Genomic DNA, 18,944 nt, shown 5'->3' on the forward strand with positions numbered 1-18,944 from the left:
ACTCTCAACCACTGCGCCACCAGGGAAGCCCTGTGATGGTTAATTTTAAGTGTCAACTTAACTGGGCCATGGGGCACCCAGACATTTGATCAAACATTACTCTGGGTTGTCCGTGAGGGTGTTTCTGGATGAGATTAACATTTGAATTGGTAGACAGTATAGCAGATTTTCCTTCCTACTGTACGTAGGTCTTACCCAATCAATTGAAGACCAAACGAACTGAATTGAGCCAAAAGGCTCAGAGGGAACTTTGCCAGCATGATGACATGTGCTAGGACACTGGTCTTCTCCTGCTCTTGGACTGGAACTTATACCATCAACTCTCCTGGTTCTCAGGCCTTTGCAATCAGACTGGGAACTACACCACAGGCTTTCCTGGATCTCCAGCTTGCTGACTGCTGATCTTAGGACTTTTTGGCCCCCCTAATCATGTAAGTCAATTCTGTATATATATATATATATATATATATATATATACATACACACACACACACACACACACACACACACACATATATAGGTTCTGTTTCTCTGGAGAGCTCTGACTGATACAGAGACTATACGTCAGAACTTCTGACTCCCAATTCAATGCTGTTTTTCACTAAACTATTATATCTCTCCAAGCAAATACAGAGAAGATTCCCTAGGAAACTTCATACCCACTTGACATACCTAGAACCTCCCAGTCTTGGTCCAAGAGTGAAAGTGAAAAATAAATCTCCATGAAGACACCAGGGGATCCTTAGCAATGCACAAAGTATAAGTTTGTGAGTGCCCTGGGATCAGCTAACCCTCTGGCACTAGTGCTTGGACTATAATATGTCTCCTAATCTACTGTCCACTATTTCATGTGCCTAATAAGAGCACATGTGCCCAGCAGTCTGTCAGCCAGAGAACTCTACCTTGATCAGTACTGCTACACACCTAATAATCACCTGAAGCTTGAACTGTGAATCATCAAATAAAATTAAGTAAAGTTTTAATATTGTATGACTTTGCTATAATATGATTTTTTTTTTTTTTTTTGCGGTACGTGGGCCTCTCACTGTTGTGGCCTCTCCCGTTGCAGAGCACAGGCTCCGGACGCACAGGCTCAGCTGCCATGGCTCATGGGCCCAGCCGCTCCGCAGCATGTGGGATCTTCCCAGACCGGGGCACGAACCTGTGTCCCCTGCATCGGCAGGCGGACTCTCAACCACTGCGCCACCAGGGAAGCCCTAATCTGATTTTTAATGTAATAATCTATACATGGTACAAACACAGAACCACAGTCCATTGACACAAACGTATAACCATCTAGTGACTAGAATTGTCTATTCCTGTCTTCTCTGAACTACAGATGGAGAGACAGATTACCAGATGGAGAGAGATTATCAGATGAAATAGCTAGTCACAAAGCTTGCATCCCTGGGCAACTGGTGAAATAGAGTGATCTGGATCTCTTTTCCATAGCTTCATGATATTAACTCTCTTCTGAGTGAAAGGACTTAGTTGGACATACCTGAAACATACCTCTATAGTTGTTATTTTAGATAAACTCTTAGAAAAAAAAAAGAAAACTTAAAATCAGAGAACCTTTGGATTGAAAAAGTTTTGGAGTTCATCTGATACTTCATTTACATTTTTTAATTTTATATGTTCTTTAGTGCCTAAACATGTGATATAACCAGTGACCACACAAAGATAAATCAGAAAGATGGCGTGCAAAAATATGATACTGTGGTAGGACTCCCTCAGCTGGGTTAAGAACTTGTCATCCTTGTTTATTAGAGTCCCATGAATGGTAGTTTCAGTACAAGGAAAGAGGAAGTCAAGTTTGTGTGAAATCTCTGGGAAGGTATGTCCAAAAGATAAAATATAGACAAGTCTACCGAAAGGTAATGAAAGGGTGGTTCCTGACTCTTCCGAAAGTCAGCTGATAGGAGATATCCAGTCAGCCTTTCTTACCCTAAGAACAACTAAGGAATTGCCATTGCAGCAAAATCTTATAGAGGCATGTCAATCAGTTCTACTTCTCAGAAAGGGCAACCTAGGAAATTGTCTAATTCATGCTAAAAGACAGAATTGAAACTATGCTTACTAATTTACCAAAAATAAAAAATTCTCAATGAAGTTTGTAGAACTAGCATCAAGAAGCAAGTCTAACTTCCTGCTGTTTCTCCTCTACAGTTACAAAAAATTGAGGCTTTAAAAACCTTGCAAATTAGGATCCTTCCTCAAATACCAGAAAAGGAACTGGCAGAGTAAAGCAATATATAGTCTTTTGGACAGAGTAATTGAGTACTTTTTTCTCTCAAGTGTGTGTGTGTGATCAAAATGTCAGATGCTTTAATACACACACACACACACACAATCAAACAGTATCAGAAATTAAGATTTCAATTGGAAATTATATTTTACTCATGTCTGAAAGACTTTTAAATGGTAAATCATATAAACATAAAGACCAACAAAAGGAAAGTTGGCATAACTATACTGTCACCAGCAATCAGAAAACATACATTCTTTTCAAGCATACATTATCTATAAAAATTGACCATGGATAAGGCCATAAAACAAATCTCAACAAATAATATCAAGAGAATTAATATCATGCAGGTCATGTTCTCTGATCAAAATGTAATTAAATTATAATTCATAAAAAATTACTGAAAAAATATGATTAGAAATTTTAAATGCACTTCTAAATAATACATCTGTCAAGTAAGAAATCTTTTTAGCTAAGATGTAGAAATAAATGAAAACATGCTGCAAAAACTAATAAAATAGAGACCTTTGGCAAAATTGATCAAGAAAAAAATAAAGGCACAAGTAACAATATTACAATGAAATACTGAATGTAATTATAGGTACAGTAGGGATTTTTTAAAAATCAGAGAATACTATGATTTTTCATAGCATTTCATAATGATTTTTAAATACTGCGACAATTAATTTGAAAACTTAGAAGAAACAAAACACCTCCTGAAATATATAATCTATTACAGCTGATTTAGGAAGAAAGTGAAAAACTAAATAAACCAATAGTCACTAAAGCTTAAAGTATACCCTCCCCTTCCCTTTCCAAAAAAAAAAAAAAAAGGCCCAGATGAGTTCTGTCAAATACTCAAAGAACACCTAATCTCAATCTTTCACAAATTGTTCCAAAAAACAGAAAATGAGGAAATGCTACCCTATTCATTCTGAGACAAGTTAACCCTTGATATCAAAACTACATATGGACAGAATAAGAAAGAAAGATTATAAGCCAATTTCACTAATAAGCATAAACGCAAAAATCCTATGTAAAGTTCAGCAAACAAAATCAATAATGTAGTTTTTCAAAATGACCAAGTTGGGGTTTGCTCCCCCCAGCAATGCAAGGATAATTTACCATTAGAAAACCTAGAAAGTCATTTGCCACATTGACAAGTTAAAGAACAAGAGCCATAAGATTTAGAAACTAAATAACACACATTTCTCAACAGATGCCTAAAAATCATACAATAAAATTAAATATTCATGAACACAAACAGAAATTCTTATCAAATAGTAATAGAAATTCTTAACCTTTTATTTCAAGTTATCTACCAAAACCTACCCCCCAAATCATACTAAAATGTGAAAAATTAAAAGCATTTCCCTGGAAATTAGGAATAAGACAAGGATGCCTACTATTCTGCCCCTATTTAATACAGTGTTAGCTACCGCAGTAAGAAGAGTACATTAGAAAGACCAATATTCATTTGCATATTTTATGATTATCTTACATTGAAAATCTAAAATAACCTGCAACAAACTGAAGTTTCAGCAAAGTTGCAGAATACAAGATCAACATACAAAAATAATAATTTTGCTCCCATACACCAGCAGCAGGCAGTTAGAAAATGCTTTTTTTTTTTTTTTTTTTTTTTGGTACACTGGCCTCTCACTCTTGTGGCCTCTCCTGTTGCGGAGCACAGGCTCCGGACGCGCAGGCTCAGCGGCCATGGCTCACGGCTCACGGGCCCAGCCACTCCTCGGCATGTGGGATCTTCCTGGACCAGGGCACGAACCCGTGTCACCTGCATCGGCAGGCGGACTCTCAACCACTGTGCCACCAGGGAAGCCCAGAAAATGCAATTTTAAAAAAGAACTATGAGAGCAGTGAACAAAAAAAAAAGACAGAAAATTATGCCCCAAATTATAAAGTCTTATTGAAACACATAACAGAAGACCTTAATAAATGAGCAATATACCATATTGATGGATGGGGAGATCAATATCAAAATGATTTCAGTTCATCCCAATTAAATAATAAGTGCAGTACAAATAAAAACTCCAACAGAGTTTTTCACAAGCAAGAGCAAAGGACCAAAGGTAGCCAAGATATTCCTGAAGAGGACAAAATAGGTGAAAGGAAAGCCTTGCCTACCAGCTACTAAGAGTTTATTACAAATTTAATTGAGACACTACAGCTTTGGCTTAGACATCGACAAAATGACCAATGGAACAGATCAGGAAGCCCAGAAGAAAACTACACAGAAATAGAAACTTGACACATGATGGCAAAATGGCATTAAAATCAGAGGGAAAAGGATGTAATTTGCTATAAATAATGTTGGAGTAATTGGTTATCCATGTAGGAAAAAAATGTTTAATTAGATCCTATTTCATATCATACACATATAAGTGGATTAAAAAGCTAATGTTGGGCTTCCCACCACAAACAGTAACCTCCACTCACCGCAACCAGAGAAAATCCTGTGCAGAACAAGGGAGACACAACGCAGCCAAAAATAAAATAAATAAAATAAAATAAATTAATTTTTTAAAAGCGGGGGCAGTGGTTAAGAATCCGCCTGACAATGCAGGGGACACGGCTTCGAGCCCTGGTCCAGGAAGATCCCACATGCCGTGGAGCAACTAAGCCCGTGCACCACAACTACTGAGCCTGCACTCTACAGCCCGCGAGCCACAACTGCTGAAGCCCGCACGCCTAGAGCCCGTGCTCCGCAACAAGAGAAGCCACCGCAATGAGAAGCCCGCGCACTCAAGGAAAAGTAGCCCCCGCTCGCGGCAACTAGAGAAAGCCCGCGCGCAGCAACAAAGACCCAACTCAGCCAATTAAAAAAAAAAAAAAAAGCTAATGTTATAAGTAAGCATTTTAATGCTTTTAGAAGAAAGTATAGGGGATAAGCTTATGATCACCAATTAGGGAAGGGTTTCTTAATTCAGACATAAAAAGCATAAACCATTAGGGAAAAGACAAATACATTTTTTTTTTTTTTCTTTTTGCGGTATGCGGGCCTCTCACTGTTGTGGCCTCTCCCGTTGCGGAGCACAGGCTCCGGATGCGTAGGCCCAGCGGCCATGGCTCACGGGCCCAGCCGCTCCGCGGCATATGGGATCCTCCCAGACCGGGGCACGAACCCGTATCCCCTGCATCGGCAGGCGGACTCTTAACCACTGCGCCACCAGGGAGGCCCCATTTTAATACATTAACGCAAAACAAAAACAAACAAATCCTCTTCAACCAAAATGAAAAGGCAAGCTACAGACTGGGAGATGTGTGCAACATATGTAACTAGCAAAACAGTGAGTAGTGAGAACACAGTTAGAAAAATTCATTGATAAAAAGCAAGCAACCCAATAGAAAAATTCATTGATAAAAAGCAAGAAACCCAATCCAAAAAATGGACGAAGTACATGAATAGGCATTTCACAAAAAAGGAAACCTGTCAGGCCAATAAACTTATGAAAAGATTCTCAATCTCACTAGGAATCAGGAAATGCAAATTACATTAACATTTTACATCCACCTGATTGGCAAACATTTTTAAAGTCTGACAATACCAAGTGTTGGTAAGATGTGGAGCAACAGGAATTCTCTCATACTATTGATGGGAATGTAAATTGGTACAACTTTGGAGAGCAATTTGGTAATATCCAGCATTCCCATTCCCAGGAACATACCCTGAAGAATCTCTTTCACAAAGAGATATGTAAAAGGTTGCTTGCATCAGAATTGTTTGTGACAATGAAAACTGGAAATATCCAAAACTCTCCCAACAGGAGAACACATAATTAGTCACCAAGTATTCATACAATGAATTCTATATGCAGCAGTTAAAATAACTGAACAAAACTGCATGTACCAACGTGGATAAATCTCAAAAAACAAAGTATTGAGGGAAAAAAAGCAAGGTGCAGAAGGATATATACACTATGACACCATTTATATTAAGTTAAAATATGTTCAACAGTATTACATGTTGTTTATGAGAATATGTATAAGTAAAGGTATAAAAATATTCACGGTGATGATAATGTGCCAGTTTGGGTATAGTGGATGCCTCTGATGAGACAGGAAAGGGATAAACATATTCCAGAAGTTATTCAACCATGTCTGTAATATTTTATTTTAAAAATAAAGTCTGAAGTAAATATGGCAGAACAATGGGTAAACTGATGTTTATTGTATTAGTCTTTTTAATTTCCCATATGCTTGATATGTTTCAGTTAAAAAGTGAATAACTTTAAAATAAAACTTCAGAAAAGACTTCATCTTAATGGCTGATAAAATCCCTAATACCTACTAAGATTTCAATAAAATCTAACCATAAAATGTTCAAAATTCTTATTGTGAAACACAAATATTTCCGTTTTAAGCAAACATGTGTCCATACTACCAATCAATAAATAAGAGCTATCTAGACATAAATTGATAGTAGGGTAAAAAATACATAAACATACACACATGTGGGTAGACTGGAAATGAGCACTAAAAAATTAATATAAGCTTGGAAGCTAGAAGGGTTTGGGATGAAATTTCTTTAAAAAAAAATTGACTCAATGAATGAAATGTTGAATAAACGTTAAGGAACAAGTGTATTATGTACTTCCTGCAAAGTTGTTACTTTAGAAATCATATAGCAGCAGAGATTTAAATAGTGCTCTAGAAATGCACAGTAAAGAGTAGTCAAGTCCTTTTTGGCCTTCCTCTCAATTCATTTCTTTCTGTTAAATGATCAGGTTAAACAAGCAGGCACACAACAAAATGACACAGGTCAAATCACTATCGACACTTCAATAGAAAAAAAAATCACTATCGACACCCAATTTTCAAGGGCAATGGCACTCAAGAACTCACCCAGTGATACTTTGCTATGCCTTTAATTAAGGCGGGGCTTTTAAAGCTCAATTGTTCCATTCGTGTCTCAAATCAATCAGATGAATTTCACCTTTTACGTGGCCTGAATCCTGATAGCTCAGCACACTTGATAGGTAATTTAATCATCTGTGGTGTAGATGAACGCAAACTCCAATTAGCTACTGAAAGAGTTGGTCTTCTCTGAGATAGCTGTGCTTTTCCACTTTTATGCAAGAGCTGAGCTTCACCAACTGGCTAGCTGGAGGTGTTATTAAAAATTTAGTGAAAGAAACAAAGGTGTGCTCTGGTGTCTCTTGTTACCCTTTCTACTGTTACTCCAGTGGACAAAAGGCATAGGGCCTGCCTCATGAATAATGTGACATGGAATATTCACATGTATTTTTAATGGAGTTAAGTAATAACATTAAGAGAGATATTTGCAATCTTCAAATTTCACACGGTAACAGGCGCAGTAATTTGTTTTGATTCTGAACTGAGGATATCAGGATATTTTTTTTTCCAAAAAAAGCACACTATTAACATCAAAATTAAAATTCCACATTTATAGCATAAATAGGAATTATGAAAATGGACCAAAGTTCTAAAAGTCACAAGGGTAGAGCAGGACAAGGCAGCCAACTAGATTTCAATCAGTTCTACTTACCCCCCAATGTAACTTCTTTACTTTTCAAACCAAGTTGGAAATAATCAACCAATGTGCACAGTGAATCCTGTGAGAAGGTCGTTTTGTGATCTTTATTCACTGGGAACTTTGTTTCCCAGGACACTAGAAAGAGCTTCCTGGACGCTGCAACTGTTCACCCAACAGTTCTGGGAAATTATCTTAAACCGCCTTATAGAGTGAACAAATTTCAATTTTGAATGAGAGTAAACTGACATGAAAAGACATGGTGTTGAAAACCAAGTGAGGATAGCCAAACACCGAGATTTGGAGAGACTGGAGAAAAGCATGCTCAAAGCCAGGGAGAGTCCTATGTGTTCTATTTGCTTCCTTGGCCCTCAAGCAATTTCTCTTCCCTTTGTGCTGGAGAGAGCAGAGCCAGCCAGGATGAAGCAGGAGTTTATTTTCTCTGCTTATTCACTTACCACCTCAGCAAATATTTATTGATCTCCTACTGTGTGCCAGGCACTGTTCTGGGAGCTGAAGATTCAGCAGTGACCAAATATATAAAGCTCCACTGGACACTGTGTTCACTGCTGTATCCCTAGCACCTAGAACAGTGCCAGGCACATACTCGGCGCTCAATCAATATGGGTGAAATTGATTTGAAAGAAATGGACAAGCTGCTGATGGTCACCATGGGCTGTGCAATACCTTGGCTGGGTATTAGAAAGAGTACAGGTAGCTGGGATTTAGGCCAGGATCTTATTCTGGTTTCATTCTTTTAAAGGACTGATTTATGCCAGAAATTCCCAAAGGTGGGATAGAGCCAGAAATAACCCAGATGCCAATTTTACTGCCCCTCATCAGTCTTCAGATTTATAACTTGCCTTAGGTGAGGCAGCTAATCAGTCTCAGATATTTTCTTTCCCCTCTGTCTCCAGAGGATCAAAGTAGTCAGGTTTGGATTGTGATGATAGAACCATATCTTCATTTTATGGTGAAGGAAACCAGTATCGGAAAGGTCAAAGGATTTGCCCAAGTCACATGGTATGTTGGTGACAGAGTCGTGACTAAGACTCAGTCTCTAGACCTAAGGCTCGTAGTGCCTTTATTCATCTGGGAGCCTTCTGGCCTGTTTAAAAACAAAAACAAAAAACCTGAACCTCTCAGAATAAAAAGCCCATATACATGTAGGACATCAGAGACTCGGCAAGGTAGGAACTTACTTTTGTATCCCTAGTTCTTCTGCTAAGAAAGAAGGAGCTCAGGCACAGAAGAAAAGAAAAAAGCACATGAAAACCAGAGCAATTGGATTTTACTCTCTTCTGGATGTTGGCTTGTCTGCTTTACTTTTATACTCTGCTCCGGTTTCCTTCAGTGTCCACTGCCCCTAGAGACCAAAACAAAGTTCTTTCCCAAATTCCCTGCCTAAATGAAAAGCAATAGGTAAGAGTCTTAATACTTTATTAACTTAAAACACCACTCTAATAAATATGTATGAACAAACATAATGCACTCCAGAAGATCTAAAAACATTTACAAACTTCATCATAGTAAAAACACCACTTTTTTTTCCTCTGTGGTACGTATGGAGGGTTCCAAGAGTTGAAGACAGAGCCTTCACATGCCTGCTAGCTTAGACATCTTAAAAATATCAGCTTAACAATAAAAAAACTGAATATACACAAAAATCTTTGAAGTATCTGTTCAGCTATTTTTCATTTACGTTTGATAAAATCCAAACAGTCAGAAGGGAAGTTTCAAGATTCCGTTTTACCTTCTCAGAATTCCTTTGGGCCGGGGGGGAGAATAGACCCAGCTACTTGGAGTTGCGGGGCAGAGGCAGACAGACTTTACTCTCTGGCTCCCCAGTACCTAGCATAGGGCCTGAAACCATGGTAACTGGTGGTCAATAGACATTTGCTGAATGAATGGATGACAATCTTGTCCAAAGGCATTGCTCTGTGCTTCCACCTCTTCTGAAGAAGCCTTCACAGGCCTCCTGGAGGGAGGACGTCTAATCTCTTCTCCTCACCAAGCCGACTTTTCTTCTGCTCCTTCTTGGGGCAGGATCCACAGTGTATCTTGTAATTTCAAAAGTATGAAATTCCTTTCCCAGGATCAGTTTCTGAACCAGTCTCCAAGTGGAAGAAACGATTCCTCCAACCTTTATAGGCAGCATCCAACAAAAAAGGGGTCAAAAAACTCCCCAGAAGGAAAACAATAAAATAACACTCATTCTTCATTCCAGATAAAAACATTGATATGTTTACCTTGTAAATGATGATTCCTCCTATTCCACACAAGTATCTGGGGTAGGTCAGGAGGAGGAGGGAAGAAACCTGAAGGACCTTCCTATCTGTGGAACAGGGCTGGGAATAGGAAGGACTGTGAGGCCCGATATTTTATCTGATTGCCGCTCCACTTGGAGTCTTCAGATGTAGAGGAGAGCCTATTGGGTGAGTCCCATACCCAGGCAGTCATTTGGTTCCCACTCCAGGCTGAAATTTCAAAAGGTAACTTATCCCCTCTGGCGGCTCCAGGGAAAAAGGGAAGGGGGATCACCCTGGTGGGATCTGCAGAAGTAGCTGGTGGCAAGTGGGGAGGCTGCCCTCCGTAGTGTTGCCTGCGTAACTGCGCCTGCAGCCGGCCAAGGCGCTCACTTGAGCCCATGCTGCGTCTCCCGGTGCCGCCTGAGGTCCACCTTCCTCTGGAAGCCCTTTCCACACAGGTCGCAGCCGAAGGGCTTGAAGCCTGTGTGCTTGCGGCTGTGGGTGATGAGGTTGGAGCTCTGGCTGAATGCCTTGCCACACACCTGGCACTTGTGGGGCTTCTCACCTACAGAGATGGAAGGGGGAGGGGAGGAAGCATGAGTCTATGATAGAGCTAGAGGGGACTCACTGTGACCCACAAGCTCTTGGCAGCGGCTGGCTGCACCACAGTCTAGAGCCTCTGAGCAGCTTGGAGGGTGCCCTGTGTGGCAGTGCAAGTCCCGGGAAGCCAGGGGTGCACCAGGTGAAAGGGAGACTCTCCGGGTGGGGGTTCCCAGCCAGAGGCCTCAAACCGTTTCCTGCTAAACGGAAACAGAGCAAAGGCCACGTGCCCTCCCCAGACACGCAGCTGAATCTGCCCTGGGAGGACTCCCTTGGCTTTAGAAGTAGAGAGCTCCCACAGCAGATGTTCAGCGCAAGGGGCCGGGGTGCTGTCTTTCAAACCATGTGACTCTGTTCTAATTGAGAGGAAGTTTTCAAATCTGAGTTTCCAAGTGGGTGTTGGTTTGTATGGACCAGTGAGCCTGTCTTCTTTCTTGCTCTTGGAGGACAACAGGATGTATTTGAAAGCATGGGCATTTCTAGAAGGTTTATTTTAAAAAAATCCACATCTGGGTCACAAAGTATTTCTTAAGGCAGCTGATCCTTTTCTATCTTGATTTTACTTTCTTTTTACGAGGTTAATCACAGGATTCTTTATATACCAGCAACTCTTCACCATAGATTAATAAATAGCAGATAGGCTTCCCTGGTGGCGCAGTGGTTAAGAATCCGCCTGACAATGCAGGGGACACGGCTTCGAGCCCTGGTCCAGGAAGATCCCACATGCCGCGGAGCAACTAAGCCCGTGCGCCACAACTACTGAGCCTGCGTTCCAGAGCCCGCGAGCCACAACTCCTGAAGCCCGGGCTCCTAGAGCCCATGCTCCGCAACAAGAGAAGCCACCGTAATGGGAAGCCCACGTAACGCTACGAAGAGCAGCCCCCTCTCGCCGCAACTAGAGAAAGCCCATCCACAGCAACGAAGACCCAATGCAGCCAAAAATAAATAAATAAAATAAAATACCTTTAAATAAGTAACAGAAAAGGGTTTGTTTTCCCCCCAATTCATATGCTGTTTAACATTTGGGAAAGTAGCATGATTTTCCAAATAGCCTCAGCATGGTGTTATAGTCAGAGTTTGGCCTTGGAAAAAATGCAAAATAGATGAAGTCTGTTCTTGAGGAAGCCTCTGTTCCTCTTGCTGTACCCCTTTCTATCTTTGTGCTTCAGATTTCCTTGATAAGGAACCAATCATCAAAACTTATCCTATCCCTTAGGGTCAAACAAATCTGAGAAACGAATTCTAGCTATAATGTAAATGTTTGATAAGGGCTTAATGTTTCATTCAGTCAAGATCCTAGTTGCATTTTGGTGAGCGTCTTGAATACCTTTACTCAAAAGGAGCGAGTTGCATGGAAATCTCACGCAAGAGAGCATGATTAAAGTAGGATATTTTTCTAGGTTTTCTGATGGGGGCATCTACACTGCCCAAGCATATATGTAAACATCAACAGTGATTGTTTGGAACACACTGCAATTTGTTTTAAGTCAGTATTCATCTTCTAAAATAAAATAAAATTCTGGATCTCGTGTAAATGTCTTGTTGACTATTAAAGAGAGTGCTCCTGGCATTAAACCTGCCACCTACACACAATCAAAATATTAGAGAAAGAGTTCAGGATTGGAAGCCAGAGCATTCCACAGCCCTATGATTTACTCTCAGTCTGACCTTTGGTAAATCATTCCATCTCTCTGAGTTTCAGGATGGTAAGAGCAGCTCCTTCTACTATATGGAACGGCAGTAAGAATCAAATGAAGAGATAGATTTGAAAGCACTTTGTACATTATAAAGCATCATAATGGGTGAAGACTTATCATTGTTATGACAAACTTGCTGATATTTTAAAAAGGGCAATAAGTGAATAGAAGCTTTCTATATCCACCAATCCCTTTGGCTTTGAAAATAGAATATAATAAACAGTGGTCAACAGGATAGACATTTGAGAGCAGACAGACCTGAATTCAAGTCCTGGCTTTGCCACTTGCTAGCAATATGACCCTGGGCAGGTGCCTCACTTTCCTCATCTCTAAAATGGGGATAAGGGGTAGTCTTTACCTCCCTGAGTTGTTGTGAGCATAAAATGAGATAATGCATTTTAAAAGTACTTAGCAGAAAAAGCCTAGTAATAGTTACCATTTTTTCCCTTGCTCAGTCAGAATAAGCTGTCAGACTCCTAAAAATGCAGCCAAGAGGTCACACATAAGACCCTCCCCCAAAAGGCTGGGTGGTAGCCCTAGAGAAAGTCTCAATCTCTAGGTAACCATTTAGAGCAACACTCTGAGAGGACCCTGGAGCTTCATATTTCACCTAGAGCAGGCAGCAGTTGGAGCAGCTGCTAAACTAGAGGAAAATATTCTTTGCAAGGATAGAAAACTTGCAGCTGACCTGCTGAGTGGTTCTTCAGATATAACCCCAAATCAAAGCCTCTCTGGGGAGAACCACGTATGTAAATGAACCTAAGAGAATCTGTGCCTCTTGTTTTTTTTTTTTTTTTTTTTTTAACGCACATGCAGTGATTAACTCCATCTGGAAGGCCATTTCCACCACTCATTCTGGGGCAAGAATATCACAAAGAAGGTGAATTATGTTGGCCTCAGGGAGAAAAACAATGACCTCCACCTCCCTTTCCACCCCTCAACAGGTGTTTCCTACAAGCCAAGGGTCTTCAGCTCACCAGTGTGGATGAAGGTGTGTTTCTTCATGTCTGATTTCTGGTGGAACCTCTTGCCACAGTACTGACAGGGGTAGGGCCGGGTGTCTGAGTGGATGAGCAGGTGTGTGGACAGTGTAGATGACCTCTTGAAGCTCTTGCCACAGATCTTACAGTCAAAGCTCCGTTCCTGTGGAGAGAAAGAGGTGGCATTACTATTGCAATGGTCTAGGCTGCCATTCTCCTCACCACCAACCTGACACTAAAATCCCCCAAGCTAGGGCTCTCCCTTCCTTCAGACTCCCCTTCCCCATAGCCTGCCCCATTATCCTCTCTCCTCCCATTTATTTCCAACCTCCACCCTTCCCACCCATATCCTCTACCCCTTTAACACTTTTTCAACCCAAACACTTTTCAGCCACAAACTTCCACACCCCTTGGCCAAAACGCATCCCCACCCTGCTTTTTTGACACCAATTTACAAACACTTCTCCACCCTCCTCAACAGGAGGTTTAGACCTCAGTCACTTGAGAGGCTCCTCTCACCTCCCCCCAGGCAGTGTGGATGTTGAAGGAGACGGGAGAATACTCTTTTTTAGTAAATAGGTCTCTCTAAGTAAGCATTCTTCTGTCATAGTTACTTGTGAACTTATTTGCTTATCTACGTAGCCTCTATCTCTCAGCTAAACTGTAATCTCTGCGAGGGTATCCTGTCAGGGACCTGGTGTGTTACTGGATTCTCATGTACCTGGAAGTTGAGCAACAAATATTTATAAGTGAATAACTGAAAGAACAGCGGGACAAATACTGGATGCTCTAAATGAGCTGAGATTCCTCTTCTTCAGTCAGGAGGGGTCAATGCAGATTAAGTGACAGCCATTTGGTGAAAAGAAAGAGGCCAAGAAACAGAGCTAATGAATCTGACATATCCGCTCCAAGAGTGCATACAAGCCTTTCTCAAACCCAAATTAATGATGGGGATCACATTCTGGGGTCTCACAATGATGTGACAGCGAACTCCAGGGCTGCCTCGAGCCCTGAGCCGGCAACCACGCACCTTTCCCTGCACGCCTACGTCTGAGCAAGGGGACGTGGCAGAGGAGACTGGGGGCAGTCGGGGCAAGTCCAAGGAGAAAGGTGCCAGGCGGAGAGCGGTCGGTGCTGCACAAAGAAGCAGAAGATGCCGGAACGGGAAAACCTGAGCAGGGCGGCGCGCGGCCGTGCGTCCCGCGCTTACCTGCGAGTGCACGGCTTTGTGCTGCTCCAGGCTCACCGCGTGCCCGAAGGTCTTGCCGCATATCTCGCACGCAAAGGGTCTCGTGCCGCTGTGGGACCTGCGCACGTGCACCTCGAGCCCGTGCGGTGTGGAGAACACCTGAGGCGGGTGGGGCCGGGGAGAGGGCCGCTGAGAGGGGCCGAGGGGCGCGGACGCTGGCTGGGCGCGGGCCGGGGGCGGGGGCGCGGGGCCGCTAAAGCCAGGCGCGAGGGAGCCTCACCTTGCTGCACTTGATGCACTTGTAGGCGCCGCCGCCCATTAGCAGGCGGGTGCACAGCAGCTCCGACTCCACCTTGACGCCGGTGCCCTTGTCGCCGTGCAGCCCGTGGCCGCTCTCCGGGTACAGCCCGCCGGTCGCCGGCCTCTCATACAGTCCTGCCGCCGCGGGCCCAAAGTCGCGGTAGAGCCCCAGGCCCGCGCCGCCGGCAGCTCCGCCTCCTGCGCTGCCTCCCCCGGGCGCCCCGGCCCCCGCGCCGCCAGCAGCCCGCTCCCGGCCGTACAGCGCCGCGGGGTGGCCTGGCTCCGGAGTGCGCTCACAGAAGAGGCCCAGGCCGGCGCCGCGCTCCAGGGCCGCGCACGGCCTGTAGCTCTGCACCAGGTGCCGCAGGTCGGAACCCGCCAGACCGCTCCACGAGTACGGCTTGAAGGGCAGGGGGAAGGGCTGAACTTCGTCCAGCGAGGGGCACACCGACTTCTCCGAGGCTGTGGAGGCACAAGAGGGCGTCCGGTTAGGTCAGGCCTGAGACCCGGCGGTGTCGGCTAGTCGGTGTGTCTGTGAAGTGCCAGGTACCCAGCCCTTGTGCAGCACTCGGTGCGCCAGGCCTCTCGCTGCGTGCCAGGGAAACCCCCAGGCTCAAACGCCGGCCGGGTCCCTGGGGCCTCGAGGACCACTGGAGGCGACAAGGCAGCACACAGAAACTTAAAATGACATCGGGTGAGGAGAGAGGTAAATTCTGTGCCAGGTCAGCGGAAGCGCACGGCGTTAAGAGAGTCTTTTCTGGCTGGACCAGCACACCTGGCGGCCCCATAGAGAAGGACGCGCCACGCTTCAAAAATGCTCCGAGCAGAGCGGAGTTGCGCGGGAAGAGAAAGCGGCGGCCGTTCCGGCCCTGGACCGAGCTTGTGGGCAGAGGGCCCAGCTCCGGCGCTCTCCCAGCCCCTACGTGTTTCTACTCCGTCCTTTTTCTTTCCCGGAATCGGGAAGGAGGGAGGCAGAGAGGACCAATAAAATGCGGCCCGGCCTATCCGAGACATATCTGTCTGGGAAAAAACAAAAAACGGGAAGGCGTTAACATTTCTCAAAGTTATTAAATACCCAATGCAGGTAGCCAGGGCCAGTGGGAAGGGAGCTCGGGCTTGCTAAATACTCCCTATTCCCAGTCCTGTCATAATTTGACAGAGGAAAAAAAAATCCCACGAATTTCTTAGAGGAATGATTTACAATTTAAGGTTTAGTCACCACCTGCCAGACAAACAGCTTTCCGAATTCGCGGCCTTCTGCACCCGACCCGTGCGAATTTTGCTAAAACCAAATACCAACATATACTTTTCCCTAAATGCATACGGATTTACAAATCTGTTCACACACACCGCAGACTCCAGTCCAGGCTAGCCGCTTCAATGAGAAGCTGCATTTCGAGTTTCCGTCGGAGATTCCGGCGGTGCCCAGTCCTTGCGCGGCGGTGTCCTGCACAGCCAAGAAGGACCCTCGGGTCGCCGGCTCCCAGACGCACCCTCTTTAGCCAAGTCGACGCACTGAGTATTGGACGGGGTTGGGGGTATCTTTTAAAACTAGTAAATTAAATCTGGAAATAACCGGCCCTTGGCAGAATCCCGCTGTTCAGCGCACTCCATTCCCCACCGCCGGAACCCGAGATTCGCTCCCACCCAACGTGCAGTCGGTTTGCGCGAAGCTTGATTGCTCTCTGGAAATGAAACCAACGGGCTGGTCCCCAAAGCCGGGCCAACCCGGCAGAACGAAAACTGAAATAGGCCCCCAATCCGCGCCTGCGAAGACCTAGCGGGGGCCCGAGATTTTCGTCCCGGACCGGTCCCTCCCGCCTGGCGCCCAGCTCTGCCAGGCCCAACGCCGCGGGAGCGAGCTTAATTTTTAAAGGCAACGACACTTTTCTCTCAGACTGCCCAGGTCTCCGTTTGAGACTCGGGGGTCTGGATTCTGGGATCCCATCACTGCCTGGGATCCAAGCAGCCGACCCCGCGAGCAGGCTGCCCCTGTCCCACAGAAGCCGATGCCTCCCCGTGGGGCCCAAGAACAAGCTCCCTCCTCTCGGAAAGACTCTCCGCCATCCTTTTGGCATTTCTGTGCCCAAAGCCGCTCCGGTTCATTCCTCACCGCTGGGTCTCTGCCGCCCGGGCCCCAGAGCTCCCAGCGGGTCTCTACCTGGAGACACAGAAGGCGACGGAGGCCTCCAGAAGTCCTCACACTCCGAGCTCCGATCGCCGACGCTGCCTTCACAGCTGCCGGGGGACGTGGAGGCTCTGTCGGGGGCTTCGGTCAGCTGAGACTCGGGGGATAAACGGCCCCGGGGCTCCGCCTTCGCCCCGCCTGTGCTCGAGGTGCTGTCTGCGGAGAGGAGGTAGGATAGGGGCTCAGGTTGGGTCTGGATGGGCCTGATGGTTCTGAAGCGGCGCCCCCCAGACCGTGGCACCTGAGCTCCCTCAGCTCTCCCCAGACCCGGCCGGAACCCTCCCGGATCCAGGGGCGGGAGCAGAGAGGCCTTGGCACCTAGGCGACAAGCCTGGAAGGAACCTGAAAGGTAGGTAACAAAAAAGGCAGCAAAGGGGCTTCGGGACCGCCCTTCCCGGTTCCTGGGGGATGGTGTGGCGGGACACAGAGTCTATGGCCCCGGGAGCGGCCCCGCCCGGCCCGCGCACGCCCCGCACCTGCTCCGCCTGGCGCCAGTACATTCTCCAGGCGGAGGGAATAGTCGGGTCCCGGGGAGCGCGGCTGGTGGTAACTGTGAGCCTTTTTGCTCTTAACCAGGAACGAACGCGGCATGGTGGTCGGGCGCGCTCCCCACTCTGCTCCAAGGGTCCCTGGAGCCTCCGTCAGCCCACCGTAAGCCCCAGCCAGGCGGAGACCTGCGAGAGGAGAACAGGGTGGAAACGCAGGTCAGCACGCACCGGGACCCGGGACTGGGCAGCGGAGTAGACAGAGTTCGGGCCAGGGAGGAGGGAGAAAGGCCCGTGGGAGGAGGGGCTTGGCCCCGCTGCGCCGCGCTCACCAGGTGGCACTCGGACAGGTGGCGCGAGCTAGCCGCCGCCGCTCAGCGGTAAAACCCGTCCCTGGGCTCAGACTCAGGCCTCTTCCTTCTGCCCTGCCCACGCCCCTTGGCCCCTCCCCTTCCCTAGCAAAACTCGTTTTGGTAATCAAACTCTCCGAGAGCCGAAGTCCCCAACGGGCCAGTTACCCCAACTCGACCACACACTGCCTGTCTGGATCCGCTCTTGGGCTGGGGAGAAAGGCGTAGACGCGCGGATCAGTTTAGGGCGGGGGAGGGCGGAATGTGTCGATGGTCGCGGACCGGGTTGAGGCAAAGAACCAAGCCCTCCAAGAGACAGCTACAGACTGTAGTGAAAGGGGGTCGGGGGAGAGACGCCTCCGGCTGATTGAGGGGCGGGGTCGGGGGAACTGCATCAGAAGGACTGGGGGAAGCAAAGGCCGGAGAAAGAAGGCAGGAAGGTAGGGAAGCAGGTGGCAGAGGACCAATCAAGGCCCCGGGAAGAACTCGCTTCCCGGTGATCTTGATCGCCCCTCACTTGTGCCCCACGCGGGGAAGAAATTGGCCCGGAGACGCGGGTGCGGAGGGAACAGGCAGGGATCGGCGCAAAACACACCAGACCATGGAGACCTAACCTCGGAAACAAAGTCCCGGGAAAAAGCACTTTCCGTTCTGCTCACCAAAAGCCTCGCCCTGGGGAAGTCGAGCCGGGTTCGCGCGCTACGGCTGTGAAACGCGCGGTGTGCTGGAGTCCGCAGAGAACCAACCGTTTAGAGGACGCGGGAGAGCGCAGGCTGCTCTGGCAGCAGCTAGAGAGTCGGGATGGGGGCGCGGGCCTGGGAGGGAGCTAGCTGCCCGCTACGCCGCTCTCATTAACCCCCCAATCAGTTCACCTAATCCCGGGGTCGAAACCTGAGCCCGGCGGGGAGGCGGGGCAGAGCCTACGGCCTTTCCTGGGGCTCGCTCCGGGGGCGGGACCTGGCGGGCTAGGAGGTTTGGGGAAAACGAATCTGCCTTTCTCTCAGGGTGAAGGTGATGGGGGACGGGTTCAAGTGCGAGCTGCAGGCTCTTCGGGCACCGCAGCTCTCGGTTGTCTTGGTTATTTCAGAAACAAGGGCCCTGGGTATCCCGGGTCTGGGAAGGACCCCTCATCTTTGAGCTTCGCGC

General features: G+C 46.4%; 1 protein-coding gene across 1 annotated transcript; it reads right to left on the reverse strand.

The window, feature by feature from the left end:
* Positions 1-10,395: 10,395 nt before the first annotated feature.
* GFI1 (growth factor independent 1 transcriptional repressor) lies at positions 10,396-17,584 on the reverse strand. Its single transcript, XM_060090127.1, has 6 exons — positions 17,440-17,584; positions 16,937-17,119; positions 14,756-15,237; positions 14,497-14,634; positions 13,284-13,449; positions 10,396-10,574 (listed from the first exon to the last, which is right to left on the reverse strand). Exons 1-6 carry the CDS (start codon positions 17,552-17,554, stop codon positions 10,396-10,398), a joined length of 1,263 nt encoding a protein of 420 aa, XP_059946110.1. The 5' UTR covers positions 17,555-17,584.
* Between the last annotated feature and the right edge of the window lie 1,360 nt (positions 17,585-18,944).

This window comes from Mesoplodon densirostris, chromosome 2 (assembly GCF_025265405.1).
Source record: "Mesoplodon densirostris isolate mMesDen1 chromosome 2, mMesDen1 primary haplotype, whole genome shotgun sequence".
Classification (NCBI taxonomy): domain Eukaryota; kingdom Metazoa; phylum Chordata; class Mammalia; order Artiodactyla; family Ziphiidae; genus Mesoplodon; species Mesoplodon densirostris.

Coding starts and splice junctions, on each gene's coding strand:
- GFI1 (XM_060090127.1), bottom strand. CDS start 17,554: ATGCCGCGTTCGTTCCTGGTTAAGAGCAAAAAGGCTCACAGTTACCAC. Junction 17,120..17,439: donor ACTGGCGCCAGGCGGAGCAG/GTGCGGGGCGTG, acceptor TCCTCTCCGCAG/ACAGCACCTCGAGCACAGGC. Junction 14,635..14,755: donor AGTGCATCAAGTGCAGCAAG/GTGAGGCTCCCT, acceptor CACCCGCCTCAG/GTGTTCTCCACACCGCACGG.